The 25,655-nt window shown below is 39.4% G+C and overlaps 1 protein-coding gene across 4 annotated transcripts; it reads right to left on the bottom strand.

Annotated features, from left to right (window-relative positions):
- Positions 1-336: 336 nt before the first annotated feature.
- On the bottom strand, positions 337-25,655 carry znf574 (zinc finger protein 574). 4 transcript variants are annotated; one of them, XM_008431306.1, is made up of 10 exons: positions 25,572-25,655; positions 21,368-21,525; positions 15,273-16,464; positions 14,283-14,491; positions 13,558-13,737; positions 12,664-12,755; positions 9,477-9,571; positions 5,843-5,991; positions 4,211-4,498; positions 337-1,975 (listed from the first exon to the last, which is right to left on the bottom strand). In XM_008431306.1, the coding sequence occupies exons 2-10, from the start codon at positions 21,521-21,523 to the stop codon at positions 1,376-1,378; spliced, it is 2,961 nt and encodes a 986-aa protein (XP_008429528.1). In that variant the 5' UTR covers positions 21,524-21,525; positions 25,572-25,655; the 3' UTR covers positions 337-1,375. The 4 variants fall into 4 exon arrangements, with proteins under 4 accessions (XP_008429528.1, XP_008429526.1, XP_008429527.1 ...); XM_008431304.2 differs by having other exon boundaries at positions 25,561-25,651; XM_008431305.2 differs by having other exon boundaries at positions 21,368-21,528; positions 25,561-25,648.

Raw genomic sequence — 25,655 nt, 5'->3', positions numbered from 1 at the left:
ACTATACAGCAAGTGCCGGATAATTCAATTACATTACTTGCCATTGCACATTTCTGCATTTCGGTTAAATCGTCATAAATCTCACCGTGTCCTTCTTATTATTGTATTTAATTACAGCACAAAACAAATCRATAACGCACTGCGCAACAAATTATCAGAACATTGTCGCCCATCTGCGAACAGCAAGCAGGTCCGATTCATTTTCTCCTCAACCAGGAGTCACACTGACTGCTGCTTAGTGGTTTTATTTATTTATTCATTTTTTTAGAACAGCCTCTACTTCTGTTAGAATGACAGCAGCGGTGATTTACAGGAGGGCCAATAAAGCAACGCAGGTTCACCAGTGTGGAAGCCGGAGCTTTTTATTTTTAGGAAAGAGGAAAACATTTTACAGGACAGGCTGTACAAACATATTAGTTTAGAATCAAAAACCCATTTTCACTATTTTTAAATCACTTTAAATGTCTATAAATTAATCCCCTGAACAGATCAGTCTTTACACCATTAGTCACACGTTGCTACAGGAATTGTTTCTATACAGAGGGCATGTCTGTTTGCACCTCTGGCAAAGATGAGTCTCTAAATAAATTATTTTCTTACTGCAGTAGCAAAATCTCACTCAAATTTTTATTTGAGTGCATTTATTTTGTAGGCAGCAAAAATTGCGTTGTTACAAACATGGGTCAGTTTTTATTAAAGTTTTTTTTTTAATGATTTATACCTTTTTGAGTTCTTGCTCAGGCTGGTACACTCACATTATAAAACTGCAGCAAAGAGGCATGTTGAGGTTTATTTCTACATGTCAATCTGTTTTTTATGAGTGATACGTGGGGGAAACGTTTGTCTCCTACAATCACAAACATAAACAAGCTCAAATATGTAGCGACTACTCCTAAGTCTCTGTGTTGGATGTGGATAAGATTGAGTGTTTCTCCAACACTCCAGGTAGGTTTGGTGTGAAATGAAGGATGTGTTTGAGAAAAAAACTCCTCAAGTCTGAACAGGAACCTTGTAAGGAAGCATGACAAAGAAATTTTGAACACAAAAATCAACACAGAAATGTCTCAGAAGACATAAAATAGACATTCAGTCCTGGTCATCTCAGCTCATGGATCTAAATCTTATTAAAAACTCTGGAGAGAGGATTTTCTTTGTGTGTTAGCTTCGTGCTAATGAATTATGTCAAGTGCTGTCCTATTGGCAAAAGAGCACTTTMAGGAAGCTTTAAAGGGATTTTTATTGTGCAATTTTGCTGCTGCAATAATTCTTTTAATGCTTTTAAGACTTCTTTACCAAGGTTGCCAAAAAAAAAAAAAAAACTTTCAAAGTGAATCAAGAATCCCAAACACTTTCTCATCTTCAAACTTTTCAGGTTTCACACCGTCTCCTCCACGATGAACTCGATGGCGTGTTGCGGCGACTGACCCGTTTCCACCATGGTGATCTCGCTCTCCTCCATGGCGATGGTGGGAACCGTGATAGCCTGGCCTCCCAGCATCGAYGAGGGCAGGATGACCACCTGCGAGGTTCCCTCGATGCCGCTGAGCGAATCCGACGGGATCATCACCGTCTCGGTGCCTTCGTCGCTCTCCTGCAGCACGTATATGGTCTGCACGGTGCCCGACTCCAGGTCCGTGGTGGTCGCCAGCGACGACAGAGCCTTGGCCCCTTCCAGCACCTTCTGGACGTGGGCGACCTCGGCGGCATGCACCACCTGCTCGGCCGCTTCCGGGGGCAGGTCGCCGTGTTGGCGCAGGTGCTTGTCGAGGTTGGGGCGAGAGCGGAAGGCGGCGGGGCAGTGGGGACACGGGTACGGCTTCTCGCCGCTGTGGGTGCGGGCGTGCTCGGTCAGACGGGCCGCCACGCTGAAGCTCTTGCCGCAGATCCAGCAGCAGAAAGGCCGCAGGCCCGAGTGGATCCGCTCGTGGTCCTGCAGGTGGGGCAGCTGGCGGAAGCGCTTCCCACAGGTGGCGCACTGGAGGAAAGACGGAGAGGAGAACCGGTCAGTGGAAATGCAAAGAGGACGGAGAAAAGGACATTTTCTCAATCATTTATCAATAAATAGGTTTAAATTTGGCCATAAAACTGACATTTTTTCTTAATTTAAAAGAAAATTAGTTTGTAAAGTCGAGATCTAACAAGATTAATCATTTTCCGTTTAATGTTCTGGACAATATGGCTGAAACTTATTTGTCACATTTGACAAATAACTTGATGATCTCCTTTTGGAAAAAATGATGTGAAGTGATGAGATAAAAATGAGTTTTTAGAAGATGTGAATCCCGTTATTAAACTATCTCAGCCCGACACTCTGGGCTGCTTCGCTTCCTTTGGACATGGAAAAGTTGATGCAATTAATTGAACCATGAATTTTGCTTTGTACAAAAATAAAAATTGACAAGCCATATGGCAGTGAACTTTTAGTAAGCATGACAGAAAGAAAGTTCACTTCTGAACGACTCAAACGAAAACAAAATGAAGATATTGGAATGGCCCAGTCAAAGTCTGAATTTGAATCCAAATGTYGCACGGGGGTGTTACCTTAAAAGCATCACCAGGCTGCTGATGCCTGAACATCTTCCAGTGTGGGTAAAAAATATGACACGATTCTGCCAAAAGTCAGTAGAAATTTCTCCCCAGCGATTCAAGAAACTCATTGCCAGTTGTCACAAATGCTTGACGGCATTAGTTTGGAGAGCTTCATTACGTAAAACCAGAATTATCATTTTCAAAACTGAGTTCATATTTTTTTGGGGGGACAAGAATCTGAACTTGTTGGAGCGTCAACGAAACGAAAACAATAGAAATCTGTGAGAGTCCAAACACTAAAGTCAGACAAATGGCTAAAACTTTTAAACAAAGGGACAGAAAATGAAGTCTGGAAATACAAATGTGTTTCCATGCTTTTCCAGCCTGAGGAGGAACTCTGGTTAGAAAAGGTTCAAATTTAAGTTAACTAAAGTAATCCCGTCAGTAATCGGCTGTTGCACCTTTCTCTGCCACATTGCTATTTCCTCCCTGCAGGCTTCCACCTGAACGAACACAATGAGCCGCAGCTAAACGCCTGATTAAACCCGAGGCACAACAAAAGAAAGACATTCTGCTTTGCTTATATTCCCACTGGGGACGCTCAAATTGAAACCGCAGCCTCTGACGGATTGGCACTGCAAGTATCTCTGAGACATACTTCTTCATATTCTTCTTCTCAGATTGCTCCGTTGGTTTCCATGCAAATATATATCCGATACGTATGTCTGGGATGCAAAATGCACGTCAGGCGGCTCAGTTTTGAAATATAAACACTTGACAACCTCCTTAAGTTTCAACTTAATGTTGCTCATTCAGCCGAGCAACGTCAACTTGTCAAACGGAAATTGCTGACATGCCACGAAGGAGTGGATGTGATGACAGAAAAATGGAGAAAAATTGCAACGTGTTGGAAAAACATCATGCCAATAAGCGACGTTAATTTTGATGGCTTTTGTGAGTTGATTCATTTCGTGGAGCAAACTGTTAACTTTTCATGTAGACGGTATTTCTGTATCAACATCTCTCTGTTCAGGGGAAATTAAGTGTTTGTTCTTTTATTTTTCTGTTCAGAAACTTAAAATGTTCTTGTTTAAATTTAATAATGTGAAAAAACTACACTTTTCTTTTTATTCAGTCAATATTTAATAGAGGTGACAAAATAAAATAAAATTTTAATTCAGCATATTTATGTTATGGAAACAAGGAGGGCCATCTTGATGCAAGAGAAAACTCGGGTTTTTGAGAAAATCTCCACGTAGTCGATCGATAAGATCAGCAATAAATTAACTCATTAATCAGTGATTTCCATGGCTAATCATAAAGCAAAGCCAAAGATTAAACCACGTCCTGTAGCCACGTCTGTAAGCTTTGGTTTGGTTGGGTTTGTAGCTGCTGTCCTGCTCTGTCGTCTCTGCATCAGAGAGAAGGAAAGGATCCCAGAATAGAATCAGGCACAGAGGGGAGCTGACAGGCTCCAAGTCAGCCCTGTCATAAATCACAGGTACACAGGGAGAGGAATCACCCTCAGGACACAAAACTGCATGAATGTCTGCGCTGTGGAATGGTCACAACCACCGTTTGTGTGTAATCATCCCCACATAAGCAGGGCGAAATATGCTTTTAAAAGCCAAGACAAATCTGGCGTTTTATGCGAGCGCACAAGCTCCGCCGCTGTTCTCACCTCGAAGGGCCTCTCGTCAGTATGTGTCCTCATGTGAACGCTGAAGGTGGAATTGTAGGCAAACTCCTTGAGGCAAATGTCGCAGCGGAAGCGCGGCCGGGATTTGGACTTGGACAGCGTTCCTTGGAAGTGGGCCAGGACGTGCTCCTCCAGGGCACTGTTGGAGGTAAATCTGCGGCGGCACGGCCTCACCGGGCACTTGAGCGGCGTCTGGCCCGTGTGGGATAAACGATGGAGATCCAGGCCCTCTTGGGTCATGCAGCGGTGCCCGCAGAGGTCACACTCGATCTGTGGGAGGAATGGAGACAGAATGAGGACAAAGTATGGATGGGATGGACACAACATCGCAGTGTGTGGTCAAACTGCGGGACAAGTACATTACAGCTCAAATGCAGCAGATAATCCTGTTGACACTCGTGGTAGGGGACGCGTAAGAAGCCTTAACGTTATATTTTATTGCAGCAGCATGATCTCTTGAAACATTTGGAACAATTCAACTTCTAACATGAACACATTTAAGAGGGAGAAGTGATTAAATAACTCAAATATACTTTATCTCAGAGGAAATTAATTGTTGTCGTAACTCATATCTTATACTCTCAGCAAGAAGGCTCTCCAGTAGCAGTCAGTCTTGTAGTGAATCAGAAGAGTCCTCTGACTTAAGACTGTTGTTGTATGACAGTCTCACGACATGACAAGTTAGCAGCGCAATAGCAGACACAATTAATAAATTATTCTAAAAAATAAATTGTTCTCAACAATAAATGCAACTAAAGTTTGTAGTTTATACTTTTTTTTTTTTAAGTAGATCAAAGTTTCTACAAATTTCTAACAAACAACCCAGGACTTTACGTTTCCAGATGAATAAATAAGATGCATCCCAGAAATGCTTTGCATTGACAAATGGACAGGGAATAAAGTCTGGGAATACAAATATTTTTCCAGATTTTTCCCATTTAAGCCAACTAAAGTAATCAGTCACCAGCAGTCGCATCTTTTTCTGCCACACCCGTAATCCACTTATCAGATCAAGGTCGACATCTTAGGGTCACCAACTCTCCATAGCAACCGTTACATGCTGCAAATTGTTAGGTGATTGAATTAAACTTTAACTGGTGTAATTTGGTTCAGATGAGACTAAGATTGAGGTTTTCGGTAACAAACACTTGAAGTGACTGTGACCTAAAAAAAAAGGACAGATATATGAAAAGCAACTCATGCCCAATGTTGGGTATGGTGGAGGGTCCATTATGCTGTGTGAATGTTTCTCTTCTGAACAACCTGGGACCGTTCTTACTGAATATTCATGCAGTTGAAACAGCAATATTAATTACTGGCCAGCAATTATTGAAAGGTTTTGAGGTTTATAAATAATTACTAATATGCTTAAAAAAAAAAGTGAAAACTTTTTTTTTTTATTGTCTGAGATATGTCTCTCATTTTCTACCAGAAACAATACTCTGTCAAATTAAAATAATTTATATTCCAGTGTTTTTTAAAATTTTTTATACAAATGTACCAGGGATACAAATAACTGAGTTCATCTGCATATTAGAGGACATTACTACGCATTCTCTATTCCTTCCAGACAAAACGGGAGCAAATATCCGTGAAACCCTGAAATGTTCCAACCTGTCCAGTGGAGCGTCCGCGGCCTTGTCCTCGCCCACGCCCCGTGTTCCTCTCCTCCTCTGACGAAGGACAGCGCTGCAGGTGGATGTCCAGCACCGACTGGTTGATGAACTGCGACGAGCAGTGAGGACAGGTCACCGGCTGCTTGTCTGCAAACACAACGTCATCAGGTTTTACCGTGTTCAAACATCTGGTCAGCCGATCCTCCTGTAAGCATGTGGCTGTTAGCACGCGCTTATAATGGATTCATAATGAATGAAACAACAAAACATGTGTTGAATCCAGATGTTGTGACTCTCTGTTGTGTCTCTGTGGACGCCGTGGCGACTGATCCACGATAAATATTAATTAAACGCTAACAATACAAATCTCAGGTATAATTAGTGATCCTTTCACGTATCTGTCAGCCTTTTTTTTTCCTTTTTTTTTTTTTTTTTAAAGACCCTAAAAAATTAGATATTAGCTTCCTGGTAGAGCGACAACCAACCTGCCGCCACGTCTCTTTTCCACCTACATCAAACCAAACGCTCCTCTTCAACAGCACAACCTGAATTTTACCACCAATATGCAACATGAAGAGAGAAGGTTTGCTGCGATCAGAGGATATTGGTTTTCTAACATTTACTGACACCTTTGGAAACTTAAGAAATTAAAAATCCATGATGAAAATCTGTGGGGCTCATAAATACATCTGTGCATGTTTCTGTCTAAAATCCTGTAGAAACTAAAAGCAGAGAAACATTTCGCACCTTTTTTGAAAACTGATGATTTGGCATTACTTTCCGCTGTGGTTTAATAACTTCAATAAACATCTGCCTGCAGGAAGTCATTTGTTTTGATCAGGGATCATAATCTGTCATGTTTACTGACAGCTAATAATAATAATAAGGTATTAGCACTGAAAGGTGCTAATACCTTTCAAACATTTCTAGAGTCGATGCAAAATTTCTGCAAGTTTCAGGAGTGTAAATTTAATATTAATGTTACGACATTTTATGTAATTTTATTTATAGGTGAAGACAGACATGCGTATCCGTTTGGTTGTTAGCTAATTTTGTTTGACCTTGTGTCTGAAAACAAGTTTATATCTACTTAATAATCTTCATAATCATCGTTACCTGCATTGAAAACAAAGTAATTGCACTAAATAAAGAAGTTAATCAAAATTTACTTGTGTCACAACTGACTAACTTTATGTAGTTGTTAATTTTAGGTGTTTTTCGGTTCCGTCATGCGAGTTTTGTAACGTATCCTTAATAACAGCTGTCGACAGGTTTCACTCAGATACTCAAATCCCTGAAGTGTCAAATTATAAAAACTTTGTGCTTTGTTTATGTAAGGTAGATGTGAGCCTGCTCATTCTTCTCTGGGTAATTTATTTAAAGCTGATGAGGAAACTTGGTCAGACAAGGGTTAAAGTCTCAGCGGAGAAAAGGCACCAAACTCACAGTGAGGACAGGATTTATACCAAACAAAAACGTGTCAACAGAGTCACAATGGTTGGTCAGTGCATAAGTGGACAATTCTGGTTCCTGTCCTGACTAGATAACCTGCTAATGCATCATTTTATTAAGATCGTCTGCAGACTCTTCTGAACAATTTGTTTCTTGTAGCTGGTTTGATGCAGCTCAGTGCCTTTAATGTAGACGCTGGGTCACAGATTATTTCACACACTTACATAAATGTTCGTACCCCTCACACAGGCGCCCAGACCCCGTCCTCAAATGGTAACCTTTCTACTTGAAGTCAAGCCAAACCTCCTTAAATCTTCATATTTTTTTCCATTACGAAGGAGGTGGTAGTTGATACAACCAAATACCAAACGACAAATAATTCACAAAACAGAAACACTTTTTTAATACTATTGAAAACTTTGCAGAAACCTTAATTTAAACGACTTAAATAAATGTTTTCAGTTGAAAATGTTTTCAGTTTTGGGACTTGGAGACCCTCTTTAGCCCCTTTGTTTAGGATCCATTAAAATCTTTACTAACATAACAGGAACTGTTTATGTTTCTTTCAGGACAGAAAAATTTTTGTTTTATTACTTGATTTTATGCTAAAAAATACACTATTAACACCAAAGGGGGACCAGGTTGTGATGCCTGCTAGTGTGCTTAATGTTGCAAAAAGAAAAAAAAAAAAAATGTGTAAAACACTTTAAATAAAGATGTGCTTATGGCTCCCAGCATTTTTACTTTAAGCACCGGCTAAACGAAGGTTTTATTTTAAGATAAAACCTTAACTTCAGTAATCAATTTGACTACAAAGATAATAATACTTTGCTAATTCAAACATTAAGATTTTCTGGCAAAAGATTCTAATATAAAAAAATGACAGAAAAATCCCACCACAACACATAAATAAAAATATATTGGGTTCAAAACGTGAGAGAAATTTTCAGTATTATAGAAGGTCAGAGTAAAGTAAGAAAAATATTTCTGAACTTTTAGCTTTCTTCTATACAAAAAAATAATAATTACACAACAAACAGACCACCAATAGGGAGATTTTGAAAAAACAACAGCCACAAAACAAAGGAAGAGCAGCAAACGCATGAAATTACTTTTTAACAAACATGAACACACATAAAATCTCTTTCATTACATATTTTCAAATCCACAATCAAGACGGTTAGGTTTAGTCTTCGTAGGTGATGCTTTAAACTCTATCAAAGTTCATAAGCATCAATGTATAAAAGGTTTTCTTTCCCTAATTCTTGCAAAGCAGCAAACTAAGTGGCACTTTGTGAAAGTTTCTTGCATTTCTTGTTTGTCAGTTTAGCATTCAGGCTCATCGATTCGTCTCTATACAGCTGGTGTCCCAGATACATTTTGGCAAAGTAAACCAAACTCTCAGTGGGTCACTCTAGAAAAGCTGGCAGAGGACTGCTGGCATTGATGGCCCCATCGTCATGTCCAAAGGCCATCATGCCAATATCTTGCAATCTGCTAACCATCTGCGGTGTGTATCCCATTAGCGAGATGCACTCTGCTCCCTGCTGGGACCCTCTAATTAAACCTTTAATAAGGACAATCTCAGCTTAAAGCCTCGCGCCGATCAATAGATCAATCTCTCCCATCATCTTTCTCGGAGGAGACGCATCCCTCTGACCTCTGCTGGACGCTGACTCCTCAAGCTTAACTAATGAGGTTGCAGCGCCAACACCCCTCTGATTAAGATGAAGTGTCAACATGTTGACCCAGTTCATTTACCTCCGCCCAGCTTCTCTGCTCCTTGTGGCACACAAATCAATTCAAAGTCTGTGACCTCATGCATCAGAAGAACAATGTGCATACAGAGCGGCCGCATGTGTGGAAATAATAAAAGATAGACCACCTACACAAGTCGACATGTTCATTTATCAAGTGCTTTGAATTAATCGATAGTAATTCAGTGTTTGCTGTACTGATAAGAACATCATCCCTGATTGATTTCCATTACGGTGAGCCATGGGCTTTCATTTGGTTTTTTGTTATGCTCGTCACATTCTGTCAATTTCTTACTCCTGCACAGAACCGCTAATCAAAGGCGAAAAACACCAAGGTTACACAGAGGCAGACGTAAGCACAGATTGGATTTAGAAACAAAACATTCAAACTCGCTCTGCCTCCATGCGCCCCGTTAAGCTCACCTTGATGTATGAGCGAGTGAAGGTCCAGGTCCTTCCTGCGCTTGAACGGCTCTCCACATTCAGGGCAAGGGAACGGGTGGCTTGTGTGGAGCAATCTGTTCAGACAGACAGGGTTACGGTGAAACCGTCATTCATTATGGGACAGGAAAGTTACATGTCAAATACATGTGATTATTCTGATCACTAATCGAATAAAATACACCGACAGTTTTCATTTAGCCATTTAAACCTTTTTATGCAATATTATAATACATTTTTAAATAGGAAAATAAGCATTGTATTGCTTAAAATGCAATGACATAGTATAACTTCAGTGTACGCTTGATCGTTTGTAGCAAAGGAAGCATCTCCAGCTAAAAAAATACTTAGTAATGTTAAAAAAAATGCAGCCCTTTCTGCTTGAGTTATCACTAAAGGGTGGGACTGATCAGTTGATCTGCAATTCCAAAAACAAGAATGTGATAAAGTTTTTTTTTTATTATCACTTCTGTTATCACAAAATATAAATATTACAAACATATTTTAATAAACTTTGAAGTTAACAGATAGACAAATTAAGAGAGGGTGGATAGAAAAATGGATGGATGGGTTGAATTTAATGGGAAACTGAAAATGGCAAATATTTTCTCCTGATACTGTAAAGTTTTCCCAACTTTACAGAGGCAGAAACTTAACCTCTGTGGTAATGAAAATATGAGTTTATCATATTTAAAGGCAACATTTCCAAACTGCAGATGCTTTTAAATAGATGGTTTTCTGGGGAAAATGTTTGTTTTCCAGCAGCTGAATGATCTTAAGAATACAACCAGAGCTACAATGGAATGCTGTGATAAAATGGCCCAGTCAAAGTCCAGGTCTCAATCCAATCAATAACTTGTAAGAAGACTTGAATACTGACATTCCCAGACACACAGTGTTTAATCTGAGTAAGATGAAGGTACTTTGCAAAACATTTGGGTCACAAAAGCTGTTAGAGTAAAATCTACAGCTGTAAGTGTTTCTGCAAACATGGCGTGAAAATACTTCAATCAAATCCCAGATTTTTCCTGACTGAGTGGGAACTCAGAAATTAAACCTCTGAGGTAAGACGAGATCATCACAACTCCAAATATAAAAGACTCTGAAGACCGACTTTAAAATTACAGACCTGTGAAACCCAGCTACAGAAATGATGGTTTGCTTTTCGCTACACTCGTGGGAGGATTACCAGGATGTGCATACTTAGCCATACTCCAGTTCAAATGAAGGCATTAGCTAAGCGTATAGCAGCTAAAGATAAAAGAACAGCAGTAAACTGGGAGGAGTCGCAGTTAGGACATGAAAGACTATATTTATCCATTGCATAACGTTACGCCGAGTATAGCCTTAGGGGAGGAGAAAAGTGTTAGGATGTATTCACCTAATGCCGCATTAGGGCTGTGAAGGACCAAAAAAACAAAAAAAAACAAATGCTGCAGTTCCAGCAGTTTATCATCATCAGAACAAACGCAGGCGGATGTTTGTTTTAGAAACCATATCCTGACAGAAACTGTACGCACAAATTATTCCCCATTAACTTAAACAACAGTAGGTAGGTAGAAAAGTTGAAATAAGTTTTACCAAAGGTGAAAAGCAAGGTGAGTGTTGGAAACCAGACGGTTTCTGTCGCCTGTTAAAAAGACAATCAGAAAAACTAAACAGGGAGAGCCGACGCTGAAGGAGTAACCACTTCTGACAAGGCATCTCTCCACCTTACCAGCTGTTCGTTTATATGAAGTAGACGTAAAAATCATCAGGAAACCCAGGATGGCTTTGATTGTGTGACTTTTTTCCTTTAAATCAATCATTTGAGTGATTTGAAATAAATGAAAATCAACACTGAAAATGTAAAATTGCTACTTTGTCTTTCACAAGATAGAGCATACAGCAGAATAGCGCATTTAGAAGAACAACTAATCAAGGGCATACTGAAACTGTAAACAACATTAACAAATAATATATGAATTCATTAAAAACGTGCTCTGAAAACTATTCATACTTTCTTTTTATTAGATTAATGTATTTCTTATTTAGGGACAGCCTGGACTCAAGTCCTGTTTCTAAGTTAAATTTCAAAATATGAGCTGCAGATCTGTGTTAATGTGCCTCGCCGCCAGCTTTAGGAGCCACTGCTGTAAACGTTCTAGTGGTGACCCATTAAGGGAGCCGTCCTTGGATAACATTTTTTTAAAGGGGCAACCATTAAAAAAATATTAAACAGGAAACCAAATGAACCATCTGTCCTTTGCTGTTGATCACTGATTTGTTTCAGCTAATCAGATCAATGGAGTACAGCCAGTTTGAAAAAAATTCAGTCCTGCCAAAATCATTTCAGAGACGATTAAAAGAAAGGGAGAAAAAAAAAAAAAAAACGCTTTTTCATGGCGAACAGCCTTTAATGTCTTTCAAATATAACCGAGGCAACCTCTTTGCTGAAAGTGTGCATGAATGAAAATGAAACACAGAATTTGGTCCGACTCCATGAAAAGCAGTAAGTTATTTATTTAAAAGGCGTACAGCATTTGGTAAACAGAATCAAGTCCAGATCATTTTTTGATGATTTTACAGACTTGTATATCGGCGTAAAATGGTTTTTTGCTATCTTTTGAAATGATGGTCACTTTTTTATGTTTTCTGGCTTTCTACATATTTATATTTAGTAATTCWAGAGCCAAGGCACATGTTTAATTTTGCTGCATTTGTATCAACAAGAGAAAATTGAGTGGAAATGTAAGTCATCGTTTCTGTTCTTCCAAATTTGTATTACAAACACACACTGTCACGTTGATATTCTCGCCGCTCGTCAATGAAGGAGGATATGACCAGGCTGGTCCATCTTCCTGTTATCATTATCATCTTAATTTACTGAGCCTCCAGCTGCCAATCACATGCAGGCTCTGGCTCAAAGGAGCCCAGACATCTGCATGTCTGCTGCACAGCTTAAAGGTCTAGCACAGCATTCGGACACAGCTCAGTTCTCACAGTTCCCGATGAGAGGAGGCAAGGTTATCTAAATCCTGTCCTGGCTCTATATTTGAAATGTAAACAGAGTTCAGAAAAATGACTGAATACCCACAACCACATGACATTGTGTAGTCGGCAGCAGACATACGGACCAAAAAACATAATCATAATAACAACAACAACAATAGAAGGAGAAGGTTATTACCTGTGGTCGTTAAGCTGTTCTTCAGTGCTGAAGTGTGAGGGACAGTTTGGACAAGCGAAGAGCGCAGAGCCGTCGCTGTCAACGCTACACGCCTGCGATGACAGACACAATAGTCCAGATCAATAAAAAAGCCATTTCCCAACATGTTATCATTGTGAAAAATAGATTTAGTGGCACTCCTATTAGAAAGCTAATGCATCTGTGGAATACCCCTTCAACTTGTCTACATGTTTAGATGCTACAACAAAATTTAATGCATTTCATGCGACAGACCAAACAAAAGTAATAGAAAACTGGAAGGAAAAAGACATGTGGTTTTCTATCTTTTTATAGCTAAACACTCAAAAACGGAGGACTGAATTTCTTTTCTCTGATATCCTAAAATATAAAGTGCTACAAATAACTAACTGTCTTCACAAGTCCCATCATTAGTAAACAGAGTTAATCTGTCTGTAAATAAATTTCACCCTCCAGAGGCTCATGGTAACTCTGGAGGAGCTGCAGAGATTCACAGCTCTGTTCAGGGAATTTATTGACAGAACAAATGAGGCACAAAAAATAACCCTGCAGGTTATTATGTTGTCTGACATTATGAGGATAAAGTCAAACAACTGAATAATAACAGAAGAATAAAGTCAATATTTTGAGAATAAAGTCATAATATTAAGTTTATTCTAGGATTATATTTTTTCATTTTTTTAGCGTGGCTTTAATACTCCATCATAATTTGTCATTTTCTGGTTTATCACATAAAATCTTAACAAAACACGTTTCGGTTTGTGGTGACAAAATGTACAAAAACTCTTGAGTATAAATTACTTTTGCAGAGCCCTGTAATGTCAGCTTCACATTTCAGAACCGGTGTTTAGAGGAGAAACAAGTAAAAGCGTTTACTGGTTTGCGTCCCCTCTTGCGCGGAGGCTCCGTTGACGAGTGAATGAGGTGATGTCTTTTCAGGGTGGTTGCCTGTGAGAAGCTTTTCCCACAAACGTCGCAGCAGAAGGGCTTGTTGCCTGTGTGGTTCATGCTGTGGCGCAGCAGGCTCTGGGAATTGGTGAATGACTTTGTGCACACCTTCACAACAACAACGAGGATTAGTCAGATATACACAATTATAGGAGTTTTAATTACTTGCTGGGAAACAAAGACACGTRTATAGTCGGGTGCAATAATGAAAAGGCTCTCTTGAYAAATTACAAATTATGTTTTTGACTATAAAACAGCTGAAAATGTGATGCTTTTTATTTATTTATTTCTTTTGCAATGAAGAAATCCTTTCATCCTCATCATAAAAGCCCTCACAACTCGTGAGGGATTCTTTTTTTTTTTTTCTTTTATAAAATCTGTAGTTTATCCACGGATGCCCACACCTGGCAGACTGCATATATGTACGCTTAATCCAAATTTAATTTTTAAAACATTACCTGTTGTTCAAAGACACAGGGGGACCTGTCAGATTTAATGAGGCCTGAGGTTCAAACTGTGTCATCCTCCACACTTAGAAGTATTACATYATCTCATCAAAGTCAGCCGCGCGACCTAAATGATCTTTGCATCAAAGCAAATCATCCCTCAGGTTCAGGGAAAGGGACACTTTGATTAGGCTTTCTGACTGGCACCTTGCATGTGAAGAGCTTCTCGCCRGTGTGGCTGTAGACGTGGGTGCGGAGGAAGACGCGCCTGGTGAAGGTTTTGCCGCAGTAGGGGCACACGTGGGGCAGCGGCGTTCTGGCCCAGTCTTGCAGCAGCTTGGCAGGTGGAGGCTGGTTTGTGTTGTTCGTCTCGCCTGCACCGCTGCCCTCCGAGTCGTCTTTGGAGGCTTTGGTTCCTGATCATATAAGACAGGATGTGTTGAGAAGGATGACATCATTTTTTTTAAATTATGGTGCCAGGCAAAGCATTTATAGACTAGTAAGAAAATTGAGATGTTCCATTAAAAAATGTCAATGTATTTTATTGGGATTTTATGAGACGTGCCAACAAAGCTGTCAAGATTAAAGGAATATTGTAGTTTTCAAATTAAAACCAAAAAGAGCATTGGCATTCAGACCGTCTCTGATAGCTGTAAATAAAATCTAGGCAAGGCAAGCAACAGCCAAATGTCTCAGCCATTAGCTGTTCAAACCTGGCAGAGACTGATGCCCCAAAACACTTGCAGCTTTAATTGTGGCGAATGATGATTCCACAAAGTATTTTGTCTCAGGTGAAAGGGACTTGAATGCAAATGCATGTTAAATAATYTATCATTTGTAGCGCTGCACCGATTGCAGTTTTTTGGCAGATTAGCCATCTTTAAAAAACCTGACTGGCCGATGCTAATGTATTTTGTCTGAAATGTCGCTAAGTATAGCAATAAAGTTGCTGAGTTGGCAACAGTGGGGTGACTATTGTTAACTGCAAACATGCAGACATGCCCTGGTGAGCCCATCTTCACTTACATGTGAAGATCGCCTTCACATCTCACATGATTAAGGAAATTGGCACCAACAAATTCTCTAAATTGGCACCCCTAATCACTTTCTATTAACTTAGAAAGCTGCATTAAAACACATCAAATAAAAGTAAAACGGTATGAGTACATTTGAAAAACCGYAATGATTTCCACTGACCTTGTAGTGAACTGGCACTTAGGATCCTGAATGAAGGCCGGCCCCTCTTCGGAACCGGAGACCCCGATTCACCAGCAGAGGGGGACAGCAGTCTCTTTGAGCTCTGGGCCCCGTCCTCACAGCTGACAGGGGCTGATTCGTCGCTTACTTCAACCTCRTGAGTCTCCTCGCTCACTGAGGTGAAGCGATGCTGCAGCCGGTGGTACAGGAACTGAGTCGTGTTCATGAATTCGTCTCCGCAGTGGGAACAAGTGTGCAACGGCTGGCTGAGGCTGTGCTTCTCCTTACGATGTTTCGCCAGACCTTTATCGTCTCCAAAGCTCTCCCCACAGCGGGTGCAGAAGAACAACTCGGGCTGTGTAAACATGCGCGCCACAGTGCTGGAAGAAGAAACGCCATCCTGCGCGCTGCCCCCGTTGTTTAGGGCGTAAACCTCCGGTGTGACTTCAGGGACCACCGCCACCGTCTCCTCGCCCTTCTGCCTGTGCTGCTTGCGGTGATAGAGGAAGAGCGTGGTGTTCAGGAAGCTTTCTCCGCACACGGAGCAGCGGTGCAGAGCCTCCTCGAAGCCGTGCTGGGTCTTACGGTGGGACACCAGCTCAGACACCAGACCGAAACACGAGCCGCAATCAACACACAGCAACACTGGCTCCGGCTTCGGCTTCTTGGTTATGCCTCTCCTCCTTGGAGACGAATCGTCCGAAGCAGAAACCTCAGCGGCAAGACCGTCTGGGGTCTGAGACGAGGACGTCTCTGGAGCTTGCGTCTCGCTTCCATCCTCGGTATTCACCTCTGGTTCTGGTTGGACAGTGTTGCTGCTTTCGCTATGCGGGGCAGAAGAATCGTCTTGACCAGCTGCTGCGGCCTGGCTCTCAGAGGCCTCCGGCTCGCCGTTGGGGTCCKGTGCTGATTTGGACCCAGCTTGTTCACACGTCCCTTCTTTACGATGCTGCTGCCACTCTTCGAGGCTYTTGAAAAGTTTATCGCARTCCCCACACTGGTATAGGATTCGGGGCTGGTCTGTTGCTTGCCTTTCAGCGTCTGAAATGTCCTCCAGTTCTTTCTTGATACTCTGCACAGAGGGAAGAAGCGACTGGGCTTCGAACTGAGGGGCGGCGCTCCCTGAGGGGTCGCCCTGTGAGCCATCTCCCTGTTGGTCCACCACTCCCCTGGAGATGTTTATTACATGTTGCTGTGAAAAGGAGAAAAGGCAATTTTATAATGTTTCAGTGTTTCACMCAACCTTCATTTCTTTTATTTAGGGAATTACACAAGCTTAGCCTTTTTTCTTTTTTATTAAATCCATCCTGCAGTGTTCATCTTTACATCGTATTTCTCTTAAAGGATGCTTCCTAACAGATTAGGATATATTYYTAYAWATCCTATTCTTATATAGATTAGGATATATAAGACTAYGGCTATATTCTTATATAATGAGATTTCAGTGTGGTCAGTTCTGTCTATTTTGAGCTCTTTTCAGAATGATCTGTTTTAGGGTATCTTGGTACTTTTAATCAAAATAAACTGATGCTGACCAMGCACCCAACTCAACGTTTTCATATRTGAAAACGGTGGCAAACATGCGCAATTATACAGCTTAAAACTTGGTACTTCATAATGAAAAGCAGAAGTATCAACACAAATGCAGGAAATGGTTTCTTTATGGTAAGTCAACAACTAATCAYTTGTCTTTTTCAGCAGCYATTATACAGTACATAAAGGGTAAAACCAACAGACCAAACATGCTGGAGCTCAGCTTGGGTTGCTAGGTGAGTGTTAATATGCCTTAACAATTGAGAGGTTTTTGAAACAGCTTATTTCCCAGACACCAAAAAACAGCTCTTGGACTGTTTTTAGAAGCTCTTAAAACCCAGACGGTTGTACAAAAACCTTGTAAAATGTGAATTTTGCACAATAGGTTCCCTTTACGTCAGTGAGAAATGACCATTCATTGCTGGGGAATGTATTTAGAACCAAGGTTCCTCTGAGAGGTTCAGGTAGCCCTCATACGGCCTCACCCTGTGAGACAAAGCTCAGAAGAGCCATCGATGCTGAAGAGGTCACTCCATAGGGTTTCATCCACTTGAATAACAACAGAAAGAACATCGAGGTCGAGTATGAAGAAATTCTGGAGCAGCTTCAATCAGTCCAGTTCAACATGAGTCACACACTATTGATATGTGGGCTGTAGTGATATTCAGATGTATGAGCCATAAAGGCCACCTTCTGATGTGGTCGGGCCATTTCAAAAARCCTCCTGATTGTAATCACATCTTAAAATTAACGYGCATTTTAATCCTAAAGGACTACTAACTCCTAATAAGCAGGAAGTGAGTCACATGTGGTACCCTCTATTGATGACTTGTACTCAACACTTCCACAATACACTAATAATGATAGTATTTYTTTACAACATGACTGGTTAAAGCCTTCTGAAAACATTTAATGCTTAGAAACCTTTTTGGGCATCAATTCAGCTGAGATGTGGTGCTGTTGTTGCCTGGGAAACTCTTCAAGTAAAGTGAATACAACTGCCGTTGGAGTCCCTAATTACTGCAAAGCAGGTAATTAAACAGGAAGCAGAGCGGAAAAAAATGCAAAAGCAAATGCAAATTGAGAACCGCCTGCTGCGCCATTAGACAGCAACAATATCATCAAACCATGAGCCTCGCTAATGTTACGTGCATATCACCAGTTCTTAAAATAAAAAAATGATTTAAAGAAAAAAGTCATTTATATTTTAAGGGGGAAAAAAATCACTTATTAGTTGTACTTATTTTTCCCCATTTTGTCACATAATAACTGAAATTTACTGGTATTTTATGTGACAAATCAAAKAAGTGCATAATTGCAAAGAACAGGCAAAATAAAATTTGAGGGTTTTTTTGTTTTTAAGTTAAAGTAACAGGAAGTGTAGCATGTGTTTCTATTCTATTTCGTTTATAACTCAAATTTTCTGTCTTGAAACGCAAATTTACATCCTGAAAGAAATTCTTAACTGGATATTGGAGAAAATTTAACAATTGTACACTTTCACCTAAAACATTAAGGTGGTGTCAGAGCTGCTGTCCTGTTGAACGGTGTACTCCTGCTGCAGGCTCAAGTCTTACCAGATTTTTTGTATCTTGCTTACACAAACTGCATGATGCATCCACCCAAGTTGTGTTAGTTTCCCATCATGCAATGGGTTTTGCATGTAGCCTGACACTTTTGGTCTCCTAAGAACCAGAGCACCTTCTATGAAACAGGCCGGATTGGTGGAGTTGTCATGTTAATACTCATTATCCATAAACAGGCTGCACTGGATTGTGTTTAGTAGCTTTAGAGTAAAGGGGGCTGAATATAAATTCAAGCCACATTTTTCTCATTTTGAAAACTTTGCATCATTTCCCTTCCACTTGATAATCATGCATTTCTCTGAGTTAATTTGCCATAGAATCTCATTAAAAAACTACATTTGTGGTTGTTGCAGCAAAATGGAAAGAAGTTGAACAGGTATGAATACTTTCCAAGGTACTATCATACACTTATATGTCTCTTCATATTAATAATGTCATTTTGTTGTTTAAATTGTTTACCACTGTGGCAATAGTAAACCCTCAAATAATCATAATATATCTTACTACAACCTCTTAAGAGGTTTGCATCTGCAAAGTGATACTCGTTTTCTAGAACTAGTCACTATCTAATATCTAATCTATCTAATAAAATATTTCTAGGAGGGTTACAGATTTTGTACAAAGCTACATAGAAAATTATGTCACATCTACAGATCAGTATCATGACTGCACCAGTAGAACAATAATGGATGATAATTTTGACCGCATACCTGTGAATCTTGTTCTTTCGATATCTACCCAGATCTTATGACCGTAGATGAGGGTAGAAACATAAATCGATCTGTAAATTAGGAGCTTCACTCTGACTTTTTTTCCTCCAATAACATAAGTAAAAAGTAAATTAATCTAATCTGAAAATAAAATGAAAAGATAAAGGAAGAGCTGGGGGAAMAACTCGGTTCAATTCTGAAAAAATTTAAATTAGAAGCTAATTCTGACTTTCTGCAGAGAGATCTGCACAGCATTCTCCACTGACCGGCTGCACGTTAACAACCAGATTTTAAATTAACGTCACATTACAGCGACGGAAATTACAACAACTAATGCAGAGTGCAGACACGCAATAAACCTACTTATGGCGAATCATGTGCCAGGAACCCATAAGCTACGGAGGGTTTATAGCGTTTCTCCAGCTGCTTCATCCATGAGAAGGCCAACGAATGATCGGTCAGGAGAAAGAGCGGCACTGACTGGAGCATTTCTCATGCCCCTCTTCCCGCTGGCGACTCAGGACGCAATCTGTCTGTCACAAGTGTCACAGTGTTTTATAGACGCATGTTTAAGACTGTAAAGGATGGAAGTCCGGGCACAAGCTCAGACAGCCATGCCCTGAAGCTAAATGAGGCCCAGAGACTGCTTTTAACCCCCRGGGCTTTTTGAAGCYGTCAGGGGAAAGGCAAAATAATAAAGTGCCACATTTGTCCCAACACTCGGCTCAATCTGTCCAGGTTTAGCACAAAAAAAAAGAAACCTTATTTTAGAACCCTGAAATGTTGCTCTGACTGAATAAACTCCACAACAGGGTTGTGTAAATGGAGCACAACAGAAAATAAAAACATAAACAYGTCATGCAAAACAAAATCTGCATGAGTCTCAATTGTAAATGTGGTCAAATTAAAAAAAACAAGTGGATGTAGAATAAATCCAGAAACAGTGACGCAGATAGTGGACTCGCCCACAGAAGAACTGGATCATCCCAGATTTCTAAAGCAGCAGACTGTTCATTATAACTGAATCATGGGGAACATTCTGGTGATTCATCTGAACTCGGCGGATATCATGTAAATRTGCCACTGTGGACCTCAATCTGGCCTCCATCTTTGATTACGTTCTCCTCTTCTGCCCCTGATCTCTTTGCCTTTTTCATCTGCAGTAAAGTCAATAGAAGCTAAATAATGAAGTAGTACTTACTCATACTTATCTAACGTATGCTTTGAGAAGCTGCCCTGTTATTTTTACATTAAACAGTTGCATCCAACAACATGTATGCATGTCTTATAGCTTTATGAACTTTATAATCACTCCTCCTCCAGCGTTATACACAGCTTTGTCTCATTAGTGACTCATTACTTTAGTAAACAATGTGCTAATGAGTAATTCTGTTGTTATGTTGGCGAGAAAGCAAAACCAAGTAAATTTAAATTAAAATTACATGCATACATTAATTAAAAAAAAGCTCAGTGTAACCTTGGTTGAGAAGCAGAATTTTGCTCTTTTAATGTCAACACAGACCTAAAGAGGGAAACCAGATGCTGCTGTTCAMATGGGAGTGGGTGAAACTTGTGGGTGCTTGACACAAAAAAAGCATAAACAAACTAATAAATATATATTTGTGCATTTTAGGTGTTCTGACAGACAAGAAAAGCAATAATATGAAGTTACTACTGTTGAGTGGCAAAGGATAGTTGAACGTTTTTAAATAACGGCTCAAAAGGTCTCGTCACTACAGCTTGCCTCTAATGAAGAGGATAAAGAACATATTTTTACATTTCAGTTTAGCAACTTCTACATTTTTCAGTAAAAATGCATCAAAATTGCACCACAAAAATAAAAAATCTCATACATAATTATAAAGCTCATATTTTCCCATTACTCACAATCCATAAAGTCCTGCTGGTTAATCTGAGGTCGAAATTATAACATCAAAGCACATCTAAATCAGATAATAATGTGAGGTGACCCTTTAAAATGAGCCAGTAAATAACCACAAACATCTCAATGTTAAGTGCTTAAGTGATCCCTCCAAGGTCGCCATTAGTATGATGGGTAGCAGGAAACTGTATTTCATGACTACAGATTCACTTGTCAGCTCAATGTCGGTGTCTAAATACGACCCAGAGGTCTTATGGGATCATTTAACGACAAACAGCTAAAACCCATTTTATTGCTTCCGTTTCCAAGTTCCGTTTCCAAACTCACATGAATAGCGACACATTTGAATCAAAGTAACCAGGCGCTGCATGTTCCAGTGCTCACCTGTGTCTGCAGCACTGGAACGTCAGTAGGGGCAGCTCCAGATGTGCTGGACTGATCCTCTTCAGCGGTGCATGTCAACTGGTGCTGAAGGACTTCTTCTAGAGTATTAAACTCCTGGTAGCAGGGGAAGCACATGTACACCGATGTAGTCTCCATGACTGCTGGGGGAAAACACATCATAAACATTTCATAAGAGATGCAGAAATACAAAAMTGGCTTAGATGGAAGATAAAAAGAAAAGGTGCAACAGTTCACAAAACTAATCCATGCTTTGAATATTTGAGAAAGATCTCTACGTGAAGCTTGTACAAATTCTCTCAGCAATGCATCTTAGGTTCGGTTGTGAACATTGCCCTCTACTGATAAAAAGGAGTGCATGCAACTCTGAGGAAGCCTGGGAGCAAGAGCCAAGATTTCCTGAAGTTGCCAAGATGAGTCATCGCGTAGTGAGCCTGAGCTGATTGTTATTTTCACCATGCAGGTCGCTGCTGAAGTGGAGACCTCACACACTTCCTCCCTCCCTCTCTCTCTCTCTCTGTCTGCTTCATTTCATGGTCTGAGCCGAAATTTGTCCTAAACATCAATTAGAAACGTATTGTAATTGGTCTCAGTGGAGGTGCAGTCAGACTCATGCTGCTGCTGAGAGGGGCAACAATCAAAACACTATCTCTGCAGCGTTTCCTATCCAATCAAACCTCACGGTGCATAAAATACTGAAGAAAAAAMCCCCAAGAGATTCAGATCGGAAAGGCTCTTTAATTTACTTGCATTAATATAGAGATATGAAGACGTAGCAGATATTCTGTGATCATTATTTTGTTGGAAAGTCTGATGAAAGATCTTTAAATAATTCAGCAATAGTTCATCTTTTTGGACAGTAAAATCTGCTCCAGAGTTTGCTCCAAATGCAAGAGCACATCTTTTGAAATAAGTGTTGAGGTTTAAACATTTGATATGGTTTTAACAGTGAGATGTATGTGAAAATGACTGGTGACTACTACATTTACTGCATTCAATTCATTTCAAAAGCTTTCAAATATAGATTTGATGATAACTTTTGAAACTGTTTGGCAAAAACCTGCTTATTTATCACCAAAGTTGTTAGAAATGAGTAGAATTGGCATTTTAACAGTCAAAGTTTCATGAAAATTCATAAGAATAAACGTCTGCAAACGTTACATTTTATCACTATGACTGGACTCCATGGTTTGCTACTTTCCAAGTAGAACCGGAAAACATGTAGGAAAAAAACTAAGAGTGATTCAATTATTTTAAAGCGTCATTTTTATTAGTGCAATTGCTTGTGGAAGAACAATCGTGGGTTAGATGTTTCTGGTTTTACAGGTTCTTATGCGCCTTCTCAGACAGGTCAAAAAGGGAAATATTCTGTTCATCACTGCATTTTAGATTTTAAGCAAAGTTTGTTTGAATAGAAACGAACCTTGTTATGTTTTTACACACTTATCAAAGACATTAGTAATGCACCATTACTGGTGGATTTCCATGCACCAGTMWTGGAAATCCAATAATTGTTGCTTGACTGGCTCTGAATGGCAGCTCAGATAATGAAGAATGTAATTTATTTTTTTCTCTAGTCATCAAATGCATTAAAGAAAAATAATAATAAATAATAATAATAATAATAATTTCCAGTCTGGAAAAACATCAACAAACAGCATTTTGTTTGATACATTTTGTTTTAGGTTTAGTAAAAATAAGAGGCATGTTCAGTTTCTATTGGATTCAAAGCTGCATATTAAGCAACTTTTTTTATTTTTTAATTTCATGGACTGAGTTGATYGTTTTAAATAAAGTCAAAGTTGAGTTAGCATTTAGTCCCTGCAAACAAAATCAGAACTAACCGATCACACCTTTAAAAGGGATCAATTCGTAATGTCTGTAGTTTTTTAGTGGCAAGATATTGGAAAAAGAAAACAACAAACAGCATTAAAAGCAAAAACAAAAACAGAAATTTAAATTCAATAGCAGCATATTTAACCCATTTTGGTCTCTATGTGAAGTGCCAATTAACAACAAATATAGCATTTAGGAAAAAACGGCTCAAGCTCATACCAATTACAGGGAAGCCAATTTGGCTCAGTTACATTTCACATCCAATTAAGTCCAATCATATTGTTASATACATTTCCAATTACATACAGTCACATCTGATCCTGTACTAGAGCAAGTTTGTGTTTATGTTCGTTGAAATCCTCATTAGCATCATGCTGCATCTGCTATTCTTCCTGGTGTCAGTTTACAATCTACTGTGTGTGCTRCAAGCCTCCTAAGTCTGAATAGAGAAGTAAATACATACGTTTAAAAATATATTGAACATTTTAAAATAAAATGGACAAAAATAAACAAGTAAATTCTTCAATAAAGACTTCATTTTTTTTTAACTCATGCTTCATTCAGGATCCATTTTCAAATGCATATTACTCTTCTCCACTGTTTTGCTATTGACCTTTAAATCTACATGTCATTTTCCACCATTAAAGCCTCTTATAGGCAAAATTCCCCTCAGAAGATTTTAGTGTATCACCATATTTGCCTTAACCTTTGCACCTTGCACTGCATGTTATTACAGGTATGCTAAGAGAACAAGGGGAAGACTGCAAACTTGACACCTGTCCTGAACCCCCCAACCCCCAAAACATCCTTTTTAAAAATGAGGGTAAGCCACAAAACGTCATTGCTTAAAAAAAATTAATCAATGAGCATATAAGCAGAAAATCAGATTGAAGGAAGAGATTTGGTAGAAATTAGGGCATTTTTTTCCCCATTTTAGTTTTTAAAATACCTGAATTTGCACATTACATTTATATTTTTGTGTTTATGGTGACATAATTTTAAAATATAAAAGTCAGATGTTATGATCCGTTTTTCAATGCTTTAGTAGCATTTTTACAAAATATATTTTTATTTCAATAACTTCTTGGATGGCTACTTTTTATTTTACTCCAGTAAAAATATGTTCACATGTAGTGCTATTCTTACTTGAGTACAATTTTTGGGTACACTACCACCACTGGTTGAATGCAATGTTCAGTTTCTGAGAATTTCAAGCATTAATTGACTAATAATGAAATAAAATCACTGTGTGATATGCATCTGTACAATACGAGTCTCCTTTTTGAAATGAATGACCGAAACAAGTTAAAACTTCTCAATAAAAATGTTGAGTGCAACAATACATGTTTTATTGTGAAAATTTAYATTTATTGTATTTATTTGAAGTCGTTTTATCTGTTCATATTTTATAATAGTTCCTATAGCTACTACCTATACTTTACGAAACATATTTATTTATTCTTGTTAATACTCTACTATAAAATAACAGTGTATCGTGGTGAAGGTTAACACTAACATGTAACTGATTCAAAATTAACAGGTTAGCAATGAAGAGGCCATAAAACGGGTGTATTATGAATACTATTTAGTTATGAKTCTTTATGCACCTTATAATGTGAACTGTACCTTAATGGACTCAACGTGGTATCAATTATAAGCTAGRGGATTTGTCACATTAGTGTGAAGGATGACCTAATGGTAGCCAACACTGTGTTTACTGCTTAGCTAGTGTCCGCTGCGACTGATAAGAGGGCAAAACTGTCAAATAAATAAAATACTGATTACATTCTATAAGCATAAASTATTTCAAAATGCTAGCATAATGTCAAGCCCTCATGTTTCCGTGTTCCTGGGTGTCCGATTAGCAGCGACAGCCAGCTAACACGACCGTTCAAATGTAGGCTAAACGGGGTTAGCAGCCGTTAAAGACGGTGGCTTTATCTATGAGCAGAGCAGCACTGCTAACATGGCCATCTTTTTTGTAACATGGCTAACGTGTCCCCGGCGTGGCAGGCGGCTTCTGCCGCCAGCTTGAGCCTTCTTTACGAGGGTCGAAGCCACATTAGCCGGAGTCGGTGCTCCGTTTTACAACTTGTACTAGTGCTGCTTACTTTCTGATACCGAGGAGAAGAAGAAGAAGAAAAGACTCAAGAAGGAGGGCGGGATGTGCTTCTTCGGTGGTATAATGGCGGCGTCAGACTAAAAGTTAACATTAGCTGTCTCCCCCCGTTGAAATCCTCCATATGCAGTCACCACAGGTAAATGTAGCAATGCGATATTTTTTACGAAAAACAACGACAACAGCTTAAAATAAGTAAGAATAATATAACAAAACTCACCGCAGACATACGTTAGTCGTCGAGGAGGAAATAGAACAACTTCAGCTTTTTCTCATTCTTGATAGGCTCAACCTGATTGGCGGAATGTGTCTCTT

The sequence above is a fragment of the Poecilia reticulata genome, linkage group LG16 (genome assembly GCF_000633615.1).
Source record: "Poecilia reticulata strain Guanapo linkage group LG16, Guppy_female_1.0+MT, whole genome shotgun sequence".
Taxonomy (NCBI): Eukaryota; Metazoa; Chordata; class Actinopteri; order Cyprinodontiformes; family Poeciliidae; genus Poecilia; species Poecilia reticulata.
The sequence above is the reverse complement of the archived record's forward strand: the minus strand, read 5'-3'. Positions and strand labels throughout refer to the sequence as shown.